Source organism: Echeneis naucrates, chromosome 11, assembly GCF_900963305.1.
Source record: "Echeneis naucrates chromosome 11, fEcheNa1.1, whole genome shotgun sequence".
Taxonomy (NCBI): Eukaryota; Metazoa; Chordata; class Actinopteri; order Carangiformes; family Echeneidae; genus Echeneis; species Echeneis naucrates.
Window position 1 is genome coordinate 5,881,696 of NC_042521.1, and position 17,643 is coordinate 5,899,338.

The following is a 17,643-nucleotide window of genomic DNA, read 5'->3' on the forward strand; positions in this document are numbered from 1 at the left end:
ACTCCAAAGAATTACATTATAGGTAAAGATCGGGTCTTTCACATAATATAGTTTACTTTTTGGTTCATATTAGCACCCTCTTAAGACATGATAGCGAAGTGTAAGGCATTCTGTAGCTGTCCATAATTTACAACATGTTTTGATATGCCTCATTTAGTTTGTGTATGGCCACTATATATGTGGTACTTGAGTTGGCAGGCCAAGGTGATTTAGGAGTATTTCTGTGTGTGTGTGTGTGTGTGTGTTACAGGGAGGATGCATGCCAGTCAGCAGAACGGAGCAGTGGCTCAGCGTCTGTCCCTCCACTGTGTTTAATGGGGCCTCCACACATAGCGCTTCCCTGGTGAGAATGATGCTAATTACTGTACAGCACCTTACCACATCCTCGTGCTGCTCCTCATGTGCACGTGCAAACACACAAGCTTAAATGCACACAGATGCACATGGGTGCTTACACACAGCATGAAAGCCTGCAAAGAGCCATGCAATAAGAAGGCACAACGCAAATGCAACCAAAGGCAAATAAGCTCACATTCAACTGGGCATTCATAAACACACATGCACAACAAGGACACAACACTCAGCACAAATTTTAGCCCTCAGCCCACTCTCTCTGGGAGCTTCTTTTTTTTCCCGTCTTCACAAACATAACCTCCACTTTTTCTTCTCTCTTCACCTCGATTCTCCTCTGTTGTACACAGACACCGTATTAACTCATTATCTCAACTTTCCCACCATGTCTCCAATATTTAAACTCCCACTTCTTTCCCACCGTTTGTCTCCTGGAGCTAATCTACAACCCATCGCATAAACATCACCTCATCACCCTGACCCATGCCACCATTTCATGGATTATGTGGGTTCACAGGCCATGCCCGCTTATTGATCCGGATGAAGCGGATTGACATCTTCAGCCGTGTTAGCTCGGCTTCTCCGCAATGACTTGGCCTTGAAATTGAACCAAGCAACCATTAAGAGCTTCTTATTCTAAAGGATGCAGTGAAGCATCGTGGGCTTGCGTGGATGGATGTAGGTGTGTGTGTGTGTGTGTGTGTGTACTGTAACTGTATGAGAAACTGTCTATGCATGCATATGCCCATCTAAGTGGACACACACACACTCACACTCACACACACACACACACACACACACACACACACACACACACACACACACAGACTAATAGGATGCTGAGAGCATGCAGGCCTTTAAAAGAGGGTATGGGTGAGTGTGTGCCGTCCACGACTGCAATCAATTACAAAGCGTTGGGGCTGCATGTTCTAATCAGAGGCATAAATGTCAGCTCCTTTCCCCGCACACGCCTCCATTTGCATCTATTAATGCAGATGGAGAAAGAAAGAGCGTGAGAGAGGAATAAAAAGTGAGAGAGGGGCCGCCTTGTGTTTCATGTAAAAGAGTTGAAAGCAGACAGGGTGGTGACAAACGGGTAAAAAACAAAAACAAACCAAAAAAAAAAAACAGCATTAAGAGTGATGGCCAAGTAAACTGAAGGTGCAAATGGCCAAAAAATTACCGGCCTTTCTGCCTCTTGACACCATGAGCGAAATTTGAAAAAACAAAAAACAAAAAATCAACCCTTTAAATTATATCCAGTGAGGTACCAGTGTGTATGAGGACAAAGTCGGTGTTCTGCGGATCACTGTAGACAATATGGAAAGGACAGGATGATTGCATAGGCAACAAAAAAGAGAGAGAAATAATAATTAAAAAAAGGAGGGGAAGGCCTGAGGGCAGAGGTATATTACTATGGGCTCTTCTCTCCGATGAATGTAAGAAGGAGAAAGGAGTGCCCAGTGCAAAACCCAGACAGACACACAATGGAGCTGCAGCTGTGATAGCAATTAGACCCTTATGTATTAAACATACCTTTTTAAAAAGCAAATAAATGAAAGAGAGAAAGGAGGAAAACAGGGAATTGAAGAAAAGGAGCTGGTTGAATAGCGGCCAGCGGAGCATCTAAATCATATCTCTTCGTCTCTCCCTCCTCCCCTGGCTCGCTAAACAGCAAAACAGTGCAAGCTATTCCCCCTGCTCCTGTTCAGCGTCTCCGAAGTTTCCAAAGTGATTAAAAGTCTGACAGCAGACACTTGTATGTGTCCACACAGCATGTAAACAGCTAAATGCTGGCTTCTGCATTGGCTTTCTCCTCTTCCTGTCTCCTCCCATGGCTGCAGCAGAAGAAAAGGCACTGGGTTCACATGACTCGCAGTGCAGCTCCTCTCCATCCTTTTGAAGACTAATCGACCCTTCACTTGGACCTAATTGATGTTGCATCTGTGAGCACTGGCTCTTGGATTACTCAGTCAAACATGGTTAACTGGTTCCCAGGCGATAGGCTCGAAAAGGGCCTCATATATGAAAACTTGATACACACTCCTGTACATAACACACACATAATGATCAAGAATAACTATTAAAGACTTATCACCAAATGGTAGCACAGAGTAGGTAATGAAAATGTAAACATTATTCATATTTTTTTTTTCCATTTAGTTGTACGACGTTTAATTTGTTGGTTGGTTGGTACATGCTGTTTCCTCGGGTATTATTACCTATCTGCTGTAAAATGAATTAAGATGATAATAAACCTGAAAAAAAATAATAATAATGAGGCTAGAAAATATTTTATTTAATACTCTTAATACATTATTGTTCAGACAATGTGTTGATATTCAAGGCACCACAAAAGCATTCTCATTATTATTCCTTCTTGACTGACACCCTAATTCACATATGCAGCCTTGTCTGCAGGATGCTTGATGGAGAAGCCATATGTTGTGTTAGATGAGGTTATTCATAGGTTGTTGTGTTAACTAGGAACACTGTTGAACCTGTCATTTCCTCTTGAGCTGACAAGCTTTATTAGAGAGGGGGAGGACACTCCTGTTTATTCATCCTTGGTCTGCGGCACGCGGCGTGTATCAGACTAGATCCACCACATATAAGCTTGTTACATTTATTCAACTGGTGCCGTATTGGTACAACGGCTTTAGTCAATCAGTTGTGATGGAATCAGTTTTGTTCCTGAGAATATGTGTGTGGGAGAGCAGGGACACATGCCACAATATTGTGAGAAGGCAGATTGCCAGCACTGTAAAAAAAAAGGGTGATTGCTCACTTAGGGTTACTTGCTGTGGTATCACAACAATAAGATTTTTTTTTTTTTTTTTTTTTTTTAAAACAAATGCCTGATTGCCACCCACAAATAAGCATATGGCTGAAAGAAGAAAAAAAGTTTTAGCACTTCCAGAGCACAGTTAAACATAGATGCACACAGACACACTTCAAAACCTCGTTCTGTTTGGCTATTGTTTTTGTCAGTTTACGACCTAAACCCCCTGTTGTTGAATTAACCGCGGACGGAGGAGTAGATGGCTGAAGCCACTGTGCCAGGGCTACGCTGGCCCAGAAAAAAGCCACAACACAAACTAACTCTTGGCAGGGGATGGAGAGGCAGTATTTTTCCAAAAACTGATTACCTTCCCTCTCCCCAGTGCTCTCCCTCTCTGCCCCCTCTCTCTCTCTCTGAGACAAGCTGTTCCCTTGGCAGCTGTTTCGACAATGCAGATCCCTGAGTGCGTGGGGGAGGTGGAGTGTATATGTGGGTTTATGTGTATGAGCAACGGGAGGAGGGTGGTGGTGGTAGTGGTAGTGGTGGTGGTGGTGGTGGTGGAGGGGTGTCACTAATTCAGGAACCCTCCACATGCAAATCAGCACGAAAACATGCCAAGCTTTTTCTCTCCAAGGCCCCGGGATGCTGAAACTGAGCATGATTAACACTCAACACCAGTGTCAGATGCCGGAAACCCCAGGCTTTCTGAGGGCCTGGCCTTTTGTTGGAGCCCCTTTCCGTTCAATGGCTGGCCCCATCATCATGTTTTTCCAGGTGTAAGCTCTCCTGGTGAGTTGCTTTCATCCACCAGTTACACTAGATTTTGTTGGCCCTAAAGAAATCACAGTAAAGGGCTAAGGGGAAACTATCCAGGCTGTCCTCCACAGTTTAAGTTGGCTGACATGCACATGTGGCATTAAATTAATATGCAATATTGCATATTTTATATCCATACCACGTGTTGAGAAAAACCATTGGAGTGAAGCTAAGTATCTAACGTTAACTAGGCTATAATGGCAGGTCTCATTAGAGGATAGATTATACTTCTCTCACTAAAACATGAGTCAGATGTGGCCAGGGAGCCCATAGGCACGAAACAAACACATCATAATACTCCACTGTAATTGGGCAAATGAGAGATGTTGCCATTGGACAATGGCACTGAAGCAGATGGCAACAGAGACGGGATGTAAACCTCCCACCACCCCTAGCCTAGCTTTCTCTCTGTCACAGGCCTGTTCCAAAAGGTAGAGAGGAAGGCTTCGTTTGCACAGCCCCTTCAGATCGCTTGTCTCTTTCTGTCATTCACACATAAACACAAACACACACTCATAACTCTTCCAGCAAAAGTGAATCTCCCTTGTCTCTCATCAAAGCACCTTTTCCTCCAAGACCCCCCACTGAGTGTGCTTGCTAAGAGCCCTCCTTTGAGCCCCTAATGCATGGGTAATCAGATTAGGGCCGTCGATGTAAGCCTTGAATTACTCACGTTATGACTTGATTGGCCAATAATTTGATTGGAGTCACATCTCAACTTCCTTTGGTTTTCCAGAACCCATCTTTACTGTCCCTCCTTCTCTTCCTTTCTTCTTCTCCCAGTCTCCCTCTTGCTTGAGGCAACAACAACAACAACAACAACAACAAGCCTCCCTGTCAACTTCTGAGACCGGGTTTTAACGGTTTCCGTGGGGATCTGAATCATCAAGGGGAAAGAAGTTGTCCTACTCAAAGTCACATACGACCTTTTAAACCACGAAACAAAAACATCTCATTCTCTTGTGACAGTATGGCAACGAATAACCTTTGTGTTAATATATAATGACATTTACTGAAGAACACTCAATAGAGATGGATTTTTAAGGACAATTGAGGCAATGCTAGCAGCCATTGCCTGTCAAGTCAACGGGAGAATTTCATACCTGTGTGTACCTGTATGCTAGTTAAAGGTTAAAAACAGGTTAATTATTAGTGCGTAGATGAGATTTTCACTGTTTCTGATAAAAAAAATGTAAATAAGCGTTTCCTGAAAAAAGAAAAAGAAACAGAAGAAAAGGAAACACCTGTCTTTCACTGTTGAGACCTTTTCTCTCGGGGAAATGGAAAAAATGCATTTTCTCAAAATAGCTGCACAGTCCGTCCGCAAACACAGATGTTTTCTTGGAAAAATAATCTGCAAAAGGAGGAGGCTCTAAAAGAAAGTATGTCTTGTTTTACGAAAAAGTAAAACCATATTTCCTCTTGGGTTTGAGTCATTTCCGAACACAGTCCGTTCAAATGACGGGGCAGTCAGTCCAGATAGGGAGTGATATGATATACTGAGCAAAATCATACCTATATGTTCACTTAATCTCACAGAGAGTCCTTAGAGAGACTGATCATTATTCAAGATGGCAGCACCTCCCCGCCAGCCAGCTTGTCAAGGCTTCCTCTTCCCTTTTCTGACAGTTATGAGGTGTACGTACCCTGTTAATAAGGGAATACTGACTCTGTGCTGTGGTTGAGCGGTCGGCATAGTGAGGACTGGAACAATGCTAAGAAAACATGTGGCATACAGATCTGTGATTTGTCTTCATGAGGTCTAACAGACACTAAGAAGGCCGAAGGGTATTCTGTTTAGATATCTAGCGCAGAGGGGTTGTGTAAAACACCACAGGAAGATGTAAACTTCACTGTCAAAAATATTCAACACGCGAGGAGCAGAAGGAAAAGAAAAGAGGCATTAAGCAGATCAACTGATGTACAAACAGCCTGGAGTACATATTTAAGGTGTCTCCGGTCTTATTTCACTGCATGAAGGCAAAGAGCTGATTCTGTTTGACTGCTAACTTCAAAATGAATCTGTGAAGAGTGTACTGCTCTGCAAATTAGCCTGGGAGACATTTTGTATCTATGTCACATACCCAGAGAGGGAAGGATGCGGATGGCTGCTCCCTCTACTGAGCGGATGGTTTGATAGTGATCACATCCCTGTTTTTTTTTTTTCCTCCCATTTTCCCTCTAGTTTACCATTCTCAGTTTTAACTTTCTTTAGCTGTCATACTCTTCTGGAAAAGGCAGTCATCTGCCATGAATCATACCATGCTCTGAATGAAATGCAACAACACAGACTTGCCGCCATGTAAACACAGGCATACGCAAATGATGGCAAAAGACAAATCACAGTTGCTGGAAGAAACACAGAAACAAAGACATTCCTGTGAGCTGAGGAGGTGTCTGATGCATATGAAAATGTACACATCCAAAAAGAAAGTGAATTGACACACACACACACAGGCAAAACAAACAAAGCAAAAAAAAAAAAAAAATGCAAAAAAGGAAATGGGGAAATCTAACAGTTTGACATTTGGCATTAAAAAATGATAAAGTATATATATAAAAAAAAAAAAAACCCAAAACATTAAAAAATAATTCATACCAGTAAGAAATACCTCAAAGAAGCTACTAAGACCTCCAGGGGCATTTTAAGATGCCGTCAGAGAGAAAGGTCACCACCTTGATCGTGGCAGACGATAGCCGGGACAACAGTGCTGAGATAACGCAAAGGATAATGCAAAGATAAAACCAAAGATGGCAGGGCGATAACCCTTGCACAACATAGCCGCGACACAAAGATGGCATGGGGAGTACTGAGGCAACGGTCGAAACAATGCCGTGATATCACAAGTAAAGCAATGACAAGCGGCACTTAGGCTGAACATCGAACATACAGTAAGTGAAGGAGACAGAAGCACCGCTTTTAAGCTTGCAGTGGAGGAGTGAGAGACGGCGTGACGCATGAGAAAGACAAATTGAGATGGAGGGAGAGACAACACAACGAACCGGCATGCTGTCACACAACAGACATCACAAGGCAGGCAGACTAAATATTGACGCTGTGCAGACAAAAAGGGGCAGTTTTGACTTTTAAGAGCTGATATAACGTGCTGATATATAACTGTGGAAAAAGCACCATTTGCACGGCTGACTCTTTGCGGAGGCGACATTCTCAAATAAACTGCTTGATCGCTAAAACACACGCTGAAGTTATGCTGCGCAATGCAACAGAGACGACTTAAGGAAGAAAACAATTACTGAATTGTTGTTTTTTTTTTTTTTTTGCCTGTTTGAAATACACTTGAAACCATGAGTGGGTCTCAGGAATGTGCTGATGTTTTGCTTTGGATATGAAAGACTTCAGAGGACAGGCTGTGATGTGAAATCACCTTAGAGAAAGCTATACACCCACATGCCATACATCTACCTGTCTCTTGGTTTCTCCCTCCGAACTGCTGACCATCTCTTACTCCATTCAGACCCTGGGGTAAAAAAACTGTGGTATTAGATCATCAATGCCGCCCCTCTCTAAGCCTGACTCCTGTCCACTCCGTTCCCTCTTCTCCACAAAGCAGCAGCCACAGTGTGTGTGCACCCACAGGGCGAAAGAGCTCGTGCCCCCTGAGCTTAGATAAATTACACTGACTTTGACTTCTTACACCTCTGAGGCAAGACCTCACTAGGAGCAAGAGGTGTCAGCAATTTTTTCATCTCATTATCTCTTTGACAATAAAAGATGTGCAATGAATGAACGCCCACAGACACGCATCATGCCAAAATGAACGTTCTACAGGCACAACCGAGAATATTTGATACTTTGAATCTTTGCCGTCCCCATTCCGTTCTTTTCCTGTCTCCATCTTCCTCTTCCATGTCTGCGTCCACACACACTCACGCACAAAGACTCATGAGAGTAGTGTCAGTGAGATGAAAAGGGACCTGTTACTCTGGCTTTCCTCCTCCTCATTAAGCAGAATGGGACTGAGACTGGTGACAGAGAGCTGGTTCATCAACCAAGTCTCAGCAAGACAGAGCCCCAACCCTGATCTTCCTCCATCTCTGCCCTGTCTGGGCTTGCTGCTCCCTCTTCCTAGGGCCCTCTCACATATGATTGAAGACACTAGAAATGGAAAGAGTCAGTGTAATTTAACATGGCAGGCCTGCAGAATTTGTTAAAGAGCGGAAAAAGCGCCATGGCGAGAGTAGGGTGGGGATAAAGGGAAAGATAGAAGGCTCATAATAAGGAAAGTTTTGGTTGATGGTGTGAGGACATCATGAAATGAAAAAGGAACAGACACATCTGATAGGAGCCGTTTGATATGAAAAGAGCTAGTTCAGTGAAGGGCAGCATCAAAGGGTAACACTAACTGCAACCTGCGTCGATCATTTCTGGGAAACATTTATTAAATATACTGCATGAAGGCACGGAAGTAATTAATGTTCTTTTTTTTTATTTTGCTGTTACACTCTTTGAAACACAAACAAAAGTGCAGGTTTATCTGTCTATTCGCTATTAAAATGCAGCTAGGTCTGGCAAAAGTGTTTAAATGTTAGCGCTGATACAGGCTCTAATCTGAATATGCTGCAGCACCTGCAGCTATGATTAAATATGATCCACACAGAGTGACTCTCAGCGCGGTGGGAGTGGGAGCTCACAAGAACGTGGTGGTTTCCAGTTTCCATATGTGCTTATGATACTACAGTGGAAGGGTTAAAACAATTTCAGGAGAATTTCAGGTGATCAACTATGACACCTTGTGTGGTATGCAGTTTGTCTCGTGTAGTTAGAGTAAGAAAGAAACGCAGTCTGCCATCTTTGCTCACTTTAGTGTCATCACTGTCCATTTTCAGATTGCTTTGTCCTCACAGGTTTTTCTTTGGTTTAGGTATCAGAAATCTTTTTTTGCAATTTCCTTTGGCACTTGTGGCTCATTAGAGTGTAGCCACTCTAATTAATACAACTGATTTTGCAATGTGTGCTGCTTTAAGGCTGTCAATATCTACTAATGCTCCCCGACTCTCTTATGCGTGCAAATTTACCAAATTATGGAGTGGTCCAAATATTAATTAGTGCTGCATTCATTCAAACACTCTCCACAAAATATTCTGGGTCCCAAATATTTAACCAATACCATATCATATATTATAACACTTTTAGGTGAAACCCTTTCTTTCATTATCTAACTTGATCACTTGAAATATAGTCACTAAAATATAGGAATAAATAACAGCAATAATGCTTAAACTAGTTTTCCTAACACTAGAAATGTAAGATGATCAGTGTAACATGGTATCCATGTTGCCGTTGCCAGTTGTGCTGACTGTTCTGAGTAGTGAAGAAGATATGATTTCCAGGAAAACTGTAGTTTTATCTGGATGTGAAACTATAAAATGAAATAATAAATCACGTACTTGCTGATACCTGATCCAGTATTTTAGGCAGTATCAGCAGCCTTTCTGATACTGGTATCCCTGTCTGAAAAACTATTTATAAAGAATTCAATGTATCGCATCCAAAGCAGGTACAGGGAGAGTTTGACAACATTACATTAATCATTAGCTTTTTTCCATATGTGGTATACGTGTGACTGGCTCGCCATGGTCATTCATACCATGTTTTAAACTTCTCCAACACAAGGAAACCTGATGCTTTCCTGTCAGTTAGAGTCAAATTTTAAAGCATTAAAGTGGGAAAAGCTGTATTTTTACACTTCTGAAGTCAACTGACAAAAAATGGGCTACATGAGTACCACTCAAGTTAAAATTACAGTTCCCTCGACTGGTGAATAACATTAAGTAACCGTGCAGTAGTAATTCATAGCTCCGAAAAATCAATGAAAGAAAAGCGTTCAATGCTTTCCCTTCACGTACATCAACAGAGAGGCACCTTAGCTAAATGGTGAGAAGCAGACTATGATTATTAAGGTTAAACATCTCAAACATGCAGTAACAGCACTGAACAACAGAGAGACATGGGGTGGATGGTGGGGTATGGGAAGGACTTGGGGTGGCAGGCATTAAGGAATCTAATCCCCAATTTAATTGATAGGACCAGTGAAGATAATTTGAAATGAGTCAGCTGAATCAGGGAGAGAGGTGGGCGGAAGAAAGAGCTCATTGTGAATAAAGCGCATGTAATTTAACACAACAACAACCTGGATATGCATTCTGATGCATATAAGGACAGGTTGCTGTGAGATGTTTAGCAGATAGCTGCTTAGTTAAATCTCAATAAAGCCTGACAGGAAATGAACTTGTACTGCTTAAAGAATAAATCAAACGTTCTTGGTGATTGGATTTCCTTGACGTGGCTTTTCTCATTTATTCACAGGTTGTCTTCTCAGGGCCAGGCTGAGCAAATGAATGCAAACTGTTTCACCTGGTCTATGTGTGTCAATGTTGAGTGTGCAAGCCCGGTCCTTTGAATGGTGTCTCTGTGGGCCTGCTAATTGAGCCAGATCAATTCACAGAGTGAGCGAGCAGGTTGGCACAGTTGCCACATCAAAGAGATTCTAATAACTGCGCACGGCGGCCATTACCAAGCCTGAAAAAGCCATATTTATGTTTGCTTCAAAGCAAGCATGGTAGCATTGAAAATACCCAGAATACAGGCCTTCACTATTCTTTTTCAAGCCCACATTTTAGACACAAGGCCATTTTGGAGCAATTTGGGAACAGAATAGACGCTATTCACGCATAAATAAATACAACCACTCCACATTGTACTTTAATTAGATCCCTTTTGTGCTGTGAGTGGAGACCAATAAAACACACGCAAAAAGAACCTAATGACAGACTGTAATTGTTAAAAAAGAAATTGCAATGATGTCAAAATTATTCCTATGTCTCTGCTAAGTTTCACACACAACAGCAACACTAGTTACTGTGATGCATTCTATCACCAGTTATGGCTTTTCCCTCGTCTTTCCAGCTACCTCTCTCTGCCTGGTAAGTGATAAGTTTGTAACTTTGGTCATTAGCGCTGGCCTGTCTCCTGCTGCACAGGCTGTCGGAGGTGACATTACTGCTGACAGGCCTCTAACTCTGGCCCTTTAGTGCTCCATCTTCACCCAGTGTCTCTCACTTTTTGTGTCCTCTCTTACCTCATTTTTCCTTACACTCTTTGCTAAGTTCTTTGCTTCATCAGTTCACCGCGGCTTTCACTGATTTATACTTTGTCTCTGTTTCTCTGTTTCTCACTCTGTCTCACACTTAAAGCTCGGCACGTTTCTGCACTGCATGTTGAAATAATTTACCACACGCGGTGCTCCTGTGGATGATTGAAGTGTAATTAGACGGCAGAGACAGTGGAAGCCAACGGAGGTGCTTGGGAGCCAGTGCTTGTCATATGGCCCATCTCACTCTCATTGGCTTTGCCCTTCAAAACTATCACTTCTCATGGAGGAGGGAGGAGGAGACTGAGCCAAAGCACAGCTACCTAATTTACACTCATAAAAATAATAATAGTAATAACATGCAATTATGAAATGATTGGATCCTTTTTGACTGTTTAATGTGTGCTTTAGTCAGGTCCCTGCAAAAGTAGCATATAAACTGAAACAACATAAATTAGAATGGAAAAAGTCCATTAACTTGTTTGAACTGGTAAACTTAAAAGCCAATCAATGGAAAAATCTCAAACAAACCTTTAGTAAGGCACGTTTTTTTTCCAGATGTACTCATACATATTTATATGAAATAAAAGTGAAACAGGAAGAAACATAAATCAATTAACCTTATGCTACAGATGCTACTATGCTACAGTCTCCCTGTTGGAGGCTACTAAAGCCACAGATGCTTGATAACGTACACAACTATATATGATGACAAAGAAGTGAAGTTCATACAAAACATGCTTATGAGCTGACTACTCTCCTCTGGAACTTAAAAGTGTGTGCTATAGTCTTGTGGTAGGCAAAAAAATATGGAGGGAAACAAGCTGTTGTGAGTGACTATAATCATAAAGAACCTTGTTGATGGCACCTGTATTCCCAAAGTCTGTCCAATTATCCTGCTGCACTCACAATACAATGTTTCCCCACCTATATTCTCTTCAGAGTTAACCCATGCTTGGGGGAAGGTAGGCTTTTCGAGCCTAGCTGTTGTCAGCAGCCAACTTTAACAGCACTGTCAGCCAACCCTTTGATTATTTCCCAGAGGTCACCCTGTGTTGGGCTGAACTGTGGGGTCCTGTGGGGGTCAACGAAGCTAAAACGTCAGAAGAGTCACCTTAAAGGGATAATAAGAAGACTGCTGACTGACGGACTGTCGACCCCCCAGTGGGATCCATGCTTTTCACATGAATAAAAATGTGATATTGACGGTAAAATCTTCCGTGAGAGAGGTGGAAGAAAAAGACAGCAGAAGAGACGGCGCAAGTGCAAAAGAGTGAGAATAAATGAGAGAGAAAGTGAGCACACTGGTTCGTTTCACACCGTTAAACCATCTGAAGTATCTGCTGGTGACTACTGGTTGATGTGCCGGTGCGAGCACTGTTATAAACATTTGGGATTCACTTCATGGAGGCACTTTAATGATGCTTTTAGCATAATTTCCCCACTGTAATGTGAAGTGAAGGGCGAGCAGCGCCTTTCTGTCTGCCTGTAGCTTCAGTGAACCTTATAAATACTGGCTATTGAAACAAGCACAGTAATGGAAGCATGCTGCACCACAGGCTCAGTCGCCATGGCTTAAACCAGAATATCTACAAAAACGCCACAAAATCGATACCACTGCCATGTTTCACAGCATATTTTTGAGGTAGCTGAGTGTACAGTTTATACATTTTTTATCTTTTTTTTTAAATATCTTTGAAAAAATAGAATATTTATAATATAAAATATAATATAATATAAAGATACAAACCAAAAGAGATTTTTTTTTAAATGGCAAACGTAAAAATCAGTATCAGAGTTTGTGGTGCGATTCAAAGAAGTCTTAAGTTTGTATAACTTCACAGCAGATGTACATTGTCCGACTCCATACACTATGTTAGAGTTGTTTGGATAATTGTGGTCTGTCCACAATGAGAAAAGAGAAAGAAGAGAGCACAAAAAGAAGAAAAGGACAGCTTTGTTTTCATCTGGACTGTTATCAGCAGTAGCCAACTGCAGGGAGAATAGGGAGGGATGATTTCCATAAAGACTGGCTGTTGTCTGAAAGCAAGCAGCTGTCAGGCGGAATTACCTCTCCGACACAGACACCACAATTGAGGGCACCCTTCCCATAATTCAGTCTGATTGGCTGAAGGGGAAAATGGCAGCCTGTGGAGAGTGAGACGAGCGGCTGGTTGACAGGTTTGCATTTGCGAAGCTAGACGCGGCGTTTACCTGTTATCATTCTGTCGGCTCAACACGTCAGCTTTCTCAGTTCAAAAAGGTACCTCAACAAAGTGGCACAGAGAACAGAGTCCGCAGTGTTGGGGGACAAATAGGTGTTGAAGCATGCACACGGAATTGTAAAATTATAATTGATAATCAATTAATGCTAAAGATTTTTACATTATAATTTTCCAAGCTGCCATTACCAATGAAATTACTGAATGTGTTAACTGTCAATTGTGCAGCATGCACTTTAGTACACTAACTTTCATCTTTAAAACTCTCTGAACTCTCAATTAAATTAAGAACACGACAAATGAAGTACAGTGTATTATTCAGTTCCCAAATGCCATGTTCCATTATACCACAATACACAGCACAATAGTATTTCACCACTGGAACTTGTTCTTTGGCTGAGCAATGTGTTGACTGTGTAAAAAAGATCCACACAAACAGCTACCTGGCTCTGACTGCAATTTCAAAATAATGTCCACAAGCACCTCTAAAACTTGTATCATGTGTTCTCAGAAATGTAAAAATGAAAAATCATATTTCTGAGCAGATTTATCTTTTTTCTTGGCAACCGGTGACCGTGTGCAGCGACCTGCTCAGTAAGCCTCACGGTGATCAGAGGACTCCAGGAAATCCCTGCGCTGTTTGCCAAAAAAATATCTGCAGCCCATAATTCAATGTTAAATTCCTATTTGATATTTTTACATTTCTGTCTTTCTCCAGATTAAACAACATAAACATGCTAATGTGTTATCTTTCGGGAAATCTGCCTTCTTAAGAGATACCTGGGAGCAGTTTATTAGGAACACCATACTGGGCCTCTGTTTGCTCTCAAAACAGGCCCATCCATGAATTGAATAAATTGTTGGATACATTCCCTGGAGATTCTGCTCCATGACATGATTGCATGATATATCTTCTGATGATTTCTAAGCTCTATATTCCCGCTGCCCGTTCTACAACATACCAAAGTTGTTGTTTTTTTTTTTTTATGGATTTAAATCTGGCGACCGCAGCAGCCAGTGGAGGAGACTGAACTCATGTTTGTGAAATTAGGTTTAGATGACTTTTACTTTGTGACACAGTGCATTATCATGCTGGAAGTAGCTATAAGAAGATGCTAAATTGTGGCCATTAAGTGATGTACATGGTCAGCAACAATACTCAGACAAGCTGTTGCATTCAAGCCATGATTGATTTGTATTAAGGAACCCCAAGTGTGCCAAGAAAACCGTTCCCACACTATTACACCGCTGCCATCAGTCTGGACTGTTGACTGAAGGCGGGTTGGGTGGTTGTGTTCTTGCTGTAACTGCCAAATGCTGATCTGAAATCCCGATCCATCAGTCCAGGCCCTGTAATTCTAACTTCATTAAAAAATGTGCGCGGAGGAATACAGAGAAGCACAATACACAGGAAAGCTCTACACTCATGCTAAGTGCTCTTATGTGTGACTTGTGTAGAGGTGAGTGACAGGAAGGGAGGCGCAGGGGGGAAGTGTCCTTTAGGTGTCTTAATTATGGCTCCTCTCCTCCCTCTCGCTGTCACCAACCCCAGGGGAGGGCAAGACAAAAGGAAGGCAATGTTTCATCTCTGCTGCCTTGGTATTTCAAATTCCAAGGGGAGTACGAGTCGAGAGAGAGCAGGCTGTTACATTGGAGGAAGGAGAGGAAATCAAGTGACGCTTCTCTTTCTTTCACTTTCGCTGTTTTTGCCTCCTTCGCAGCTGTGTTTAAGTAAGGCACCATAATAAAAGCATTTCAAATGGCAACAAGGCAGGAAAAAGGCAAAACTTGATTACTGTGACAATTTTATTTAATGAGCTCAAAGCCTCTGGCTCTGGGTTGCTATTGGTTTATTACTTTGTTTTGGAGAGATATATGACACAAAATGGAGCAGGGAGAGAGAGAGCGGGAGAATGAGACTGAACGCTCTTATTGCAGAAGTCCTCTGTGGCGTTAGGAATCATCTTTGTGATTTACACCTTCCTCAAAGCTCACCTGTTTTTTTTTTTATCCATCTCCACCAGGGGAACGCTGTTCCGCCACGACAGAGTGGAGGGTGTCAGAGACAACTTGGCAGGTGGGCAGACACAGAGACAGCCTGCTGTTAATTATTAATGGGAATAAATTGCACTCATTGGATGTTTGGCAGTGCAATACACGGTGAAAGTGAATACAAATGTGTTTATGAATGTGAGTGTGTGCGCTGAGGAGGTTGGGGGGGGGGGGGGGGGTTGCAAGAGAAAATAACGTTAAGCAAAAGAGAGGAGGATTAGAAAGAGGAGAGGGAGGAGCTGATGGAGTGATAGTAGAGATACCTGGTAAAGAGACATTAGAGAGATGCAGAGGGAGTCTATAAAAGCAAACTACCCCTTAATGTCTCTCACAAGTGTGATAAAGCACAGAGCTGCAGCACAGAACGCTGGCCTTCCCATTTGTGGGAGCAGAACGAGGGAAATTTTAAAAATAAACTATTGTACATGAATGCTAATAGAATTTTGCTAATAGGATTTTGTGATTGTACACACACGCACACACACATTTACACAGATTCTTAAAGAGGTCAGCTCTTTTGTTTTGGGACACGAGAGCTCTCTTGTGACAATATTGACTGAGAAAAGGGGAGCAATGCAAAGAGTGGTCTTAAAATCAGATGGGCAAAGAGCACAGCTTCTTATCTGTATTCTGAGAACCTGCCCTCTTATAAATATTGGAAGGAGGACACTGGTGTGGGAGAGGAAACGGCCAAATGGTGCATTTGAGAGATGGCACACCTGAGCACCGCACAGAATATCATCTCCTCCTGTCAGATCTCATCCCATTTGATCAAAATAATTGCCACATTCATCGTTATCATCAATTCTGTCATCTTCACCCGCGCCATGGCTATTCTCTGTCTCATCATGGCTTCTTTGGCTTCGGGTGGGGTGGGGGGAGAGGTTCAGCAGCAGATCAAATGCAGGCCATCTCATCTGAGAAAATCACTCATAATGTACCTTCACAGTCATCACCATATTCATTGCTTTAATGCTATGGACAATTTTTTCACCTGTTTAGATATTCTGACACTTGCAAATCTTGGGCTGGAACAAAATTAACCCGGTTTAGCTACGTGGGCAGATGTCCAAAGAGGGGGCCCTTCTGTGCTTTGCTCTGTGTTGATTCTCCACACAGTGAGAATTGAAATGAAAAACTGAGAAAACTAAGACAAGGACAGTGCAATCACAACTTACCTGGAATGAGGGTTGACATACAGTGCATCAAACAATATCGCCGATGTCCTTGTGCTGCCACCCAAGTTCATTTAGGGATACAACTACTGAGCCAGCAAACCAAATGACAATCTACTAAAGCTGACAGACATCCAAATTTTTTATGATTAACATTCAGTTAGTCGTAATATACAATACGAAAGTCTACAGTTGAATGACAAATACGTAAATAGCCTGCCAGTGTTTTTGTTTTTTTTTTTTTTTCCTTCCCCTCGAAGCAACACCTTTCAGTGTCTGTCAATCTGCCTCCATTGTGCAATTCACTTGGGCCCTCTTTGTATTACCGAAACAGCTTCCATCTGCTTCCACTTTAATAGGCTAATGTCACTGAACAATATAGGACAAGTGCCTGGTCAAACCTCACTCAACACAGGGACAGCTCTCACACCAGCAAACAACACAGATGTACTTGAGTTTGCACCAGTAAGATAAAACAGACCTACATACACCACAGTCTCCTCCCATTTTGTCATAATCATATTCACCAATACAGTTAAAAGCCATATTAATTATTGTCATTAAAAGACAAAGTTGCATGGAAAATTACTCTCACTAAAAATGCATTTATGCACAACACAAGTTTGTATGTAGGAGGTTTGAGATTCATCAGCATCTATAAAGAGTGTGAGGTGTACAACGTTAAATCCCCCGGGGGTAAGTGAATCTGCAGCAGCAAGAGAAAGAGGCGACGCTAACTTGCTCTTAAACACTCCTTACCTTGGCCATTTGGGCCTGCACCCCAGTGGCTTTGAGAGACGACACGGCCTTCTGCGCTGCAGCTGGGCTGTCAAAATCCACAAAGCCATAGCCTGGAGAGAGGAGAGCGGAGAAGAGAAGGAGGGCGAGGAGGGGGGAAGAAAAAAGATGAGTATTAGAAAAGATAAAATTAAGGCAATGACTAACAAGGAGAATGACAGGCACTTGGTAATTGTAGCAGTAATAGGTTGGTAACATGACTACACAGACTGCCAGTTCTCATATCTGGTGAGCACTACATTGTTTGATAATTAGTGACACTGACGCTCATAGGGGGATGCTATGCATCTTAATTAGCAGCATGGATGAGCGATTCAGTAATAACAAACCCCGGC

At 42.2% G+C, this 17,643-nt stretch overlaps 1 protein-coding gene across 6 annotated transcripts in view; it reads right to left on the reverse strand.

The window, feature by feature from the left end:
* LOC115050597 (RNA-binding motif, single-stranded-interacting protein 3) overlaps positions 1-17,643 on the reverse strand; it is a 238,561-nt gene that overhangs the window by 87,418 nt on the left and 133,500 nt on the right. For all 6 annotated transcript variants that reach the window (XM_029513487.1, XM_029513488.1, XM_029513486.1 and 3 more), the window contains one exon: positions 17,270-17,361. In XM_029513487.1, coding sequence (XP_029369347.1) covers positions 17,270-17,361 — 92 coding nt within the window. The remainder of the gene's footprint in view (positions 1-17,269; positions 17,362-17,643) is intronic.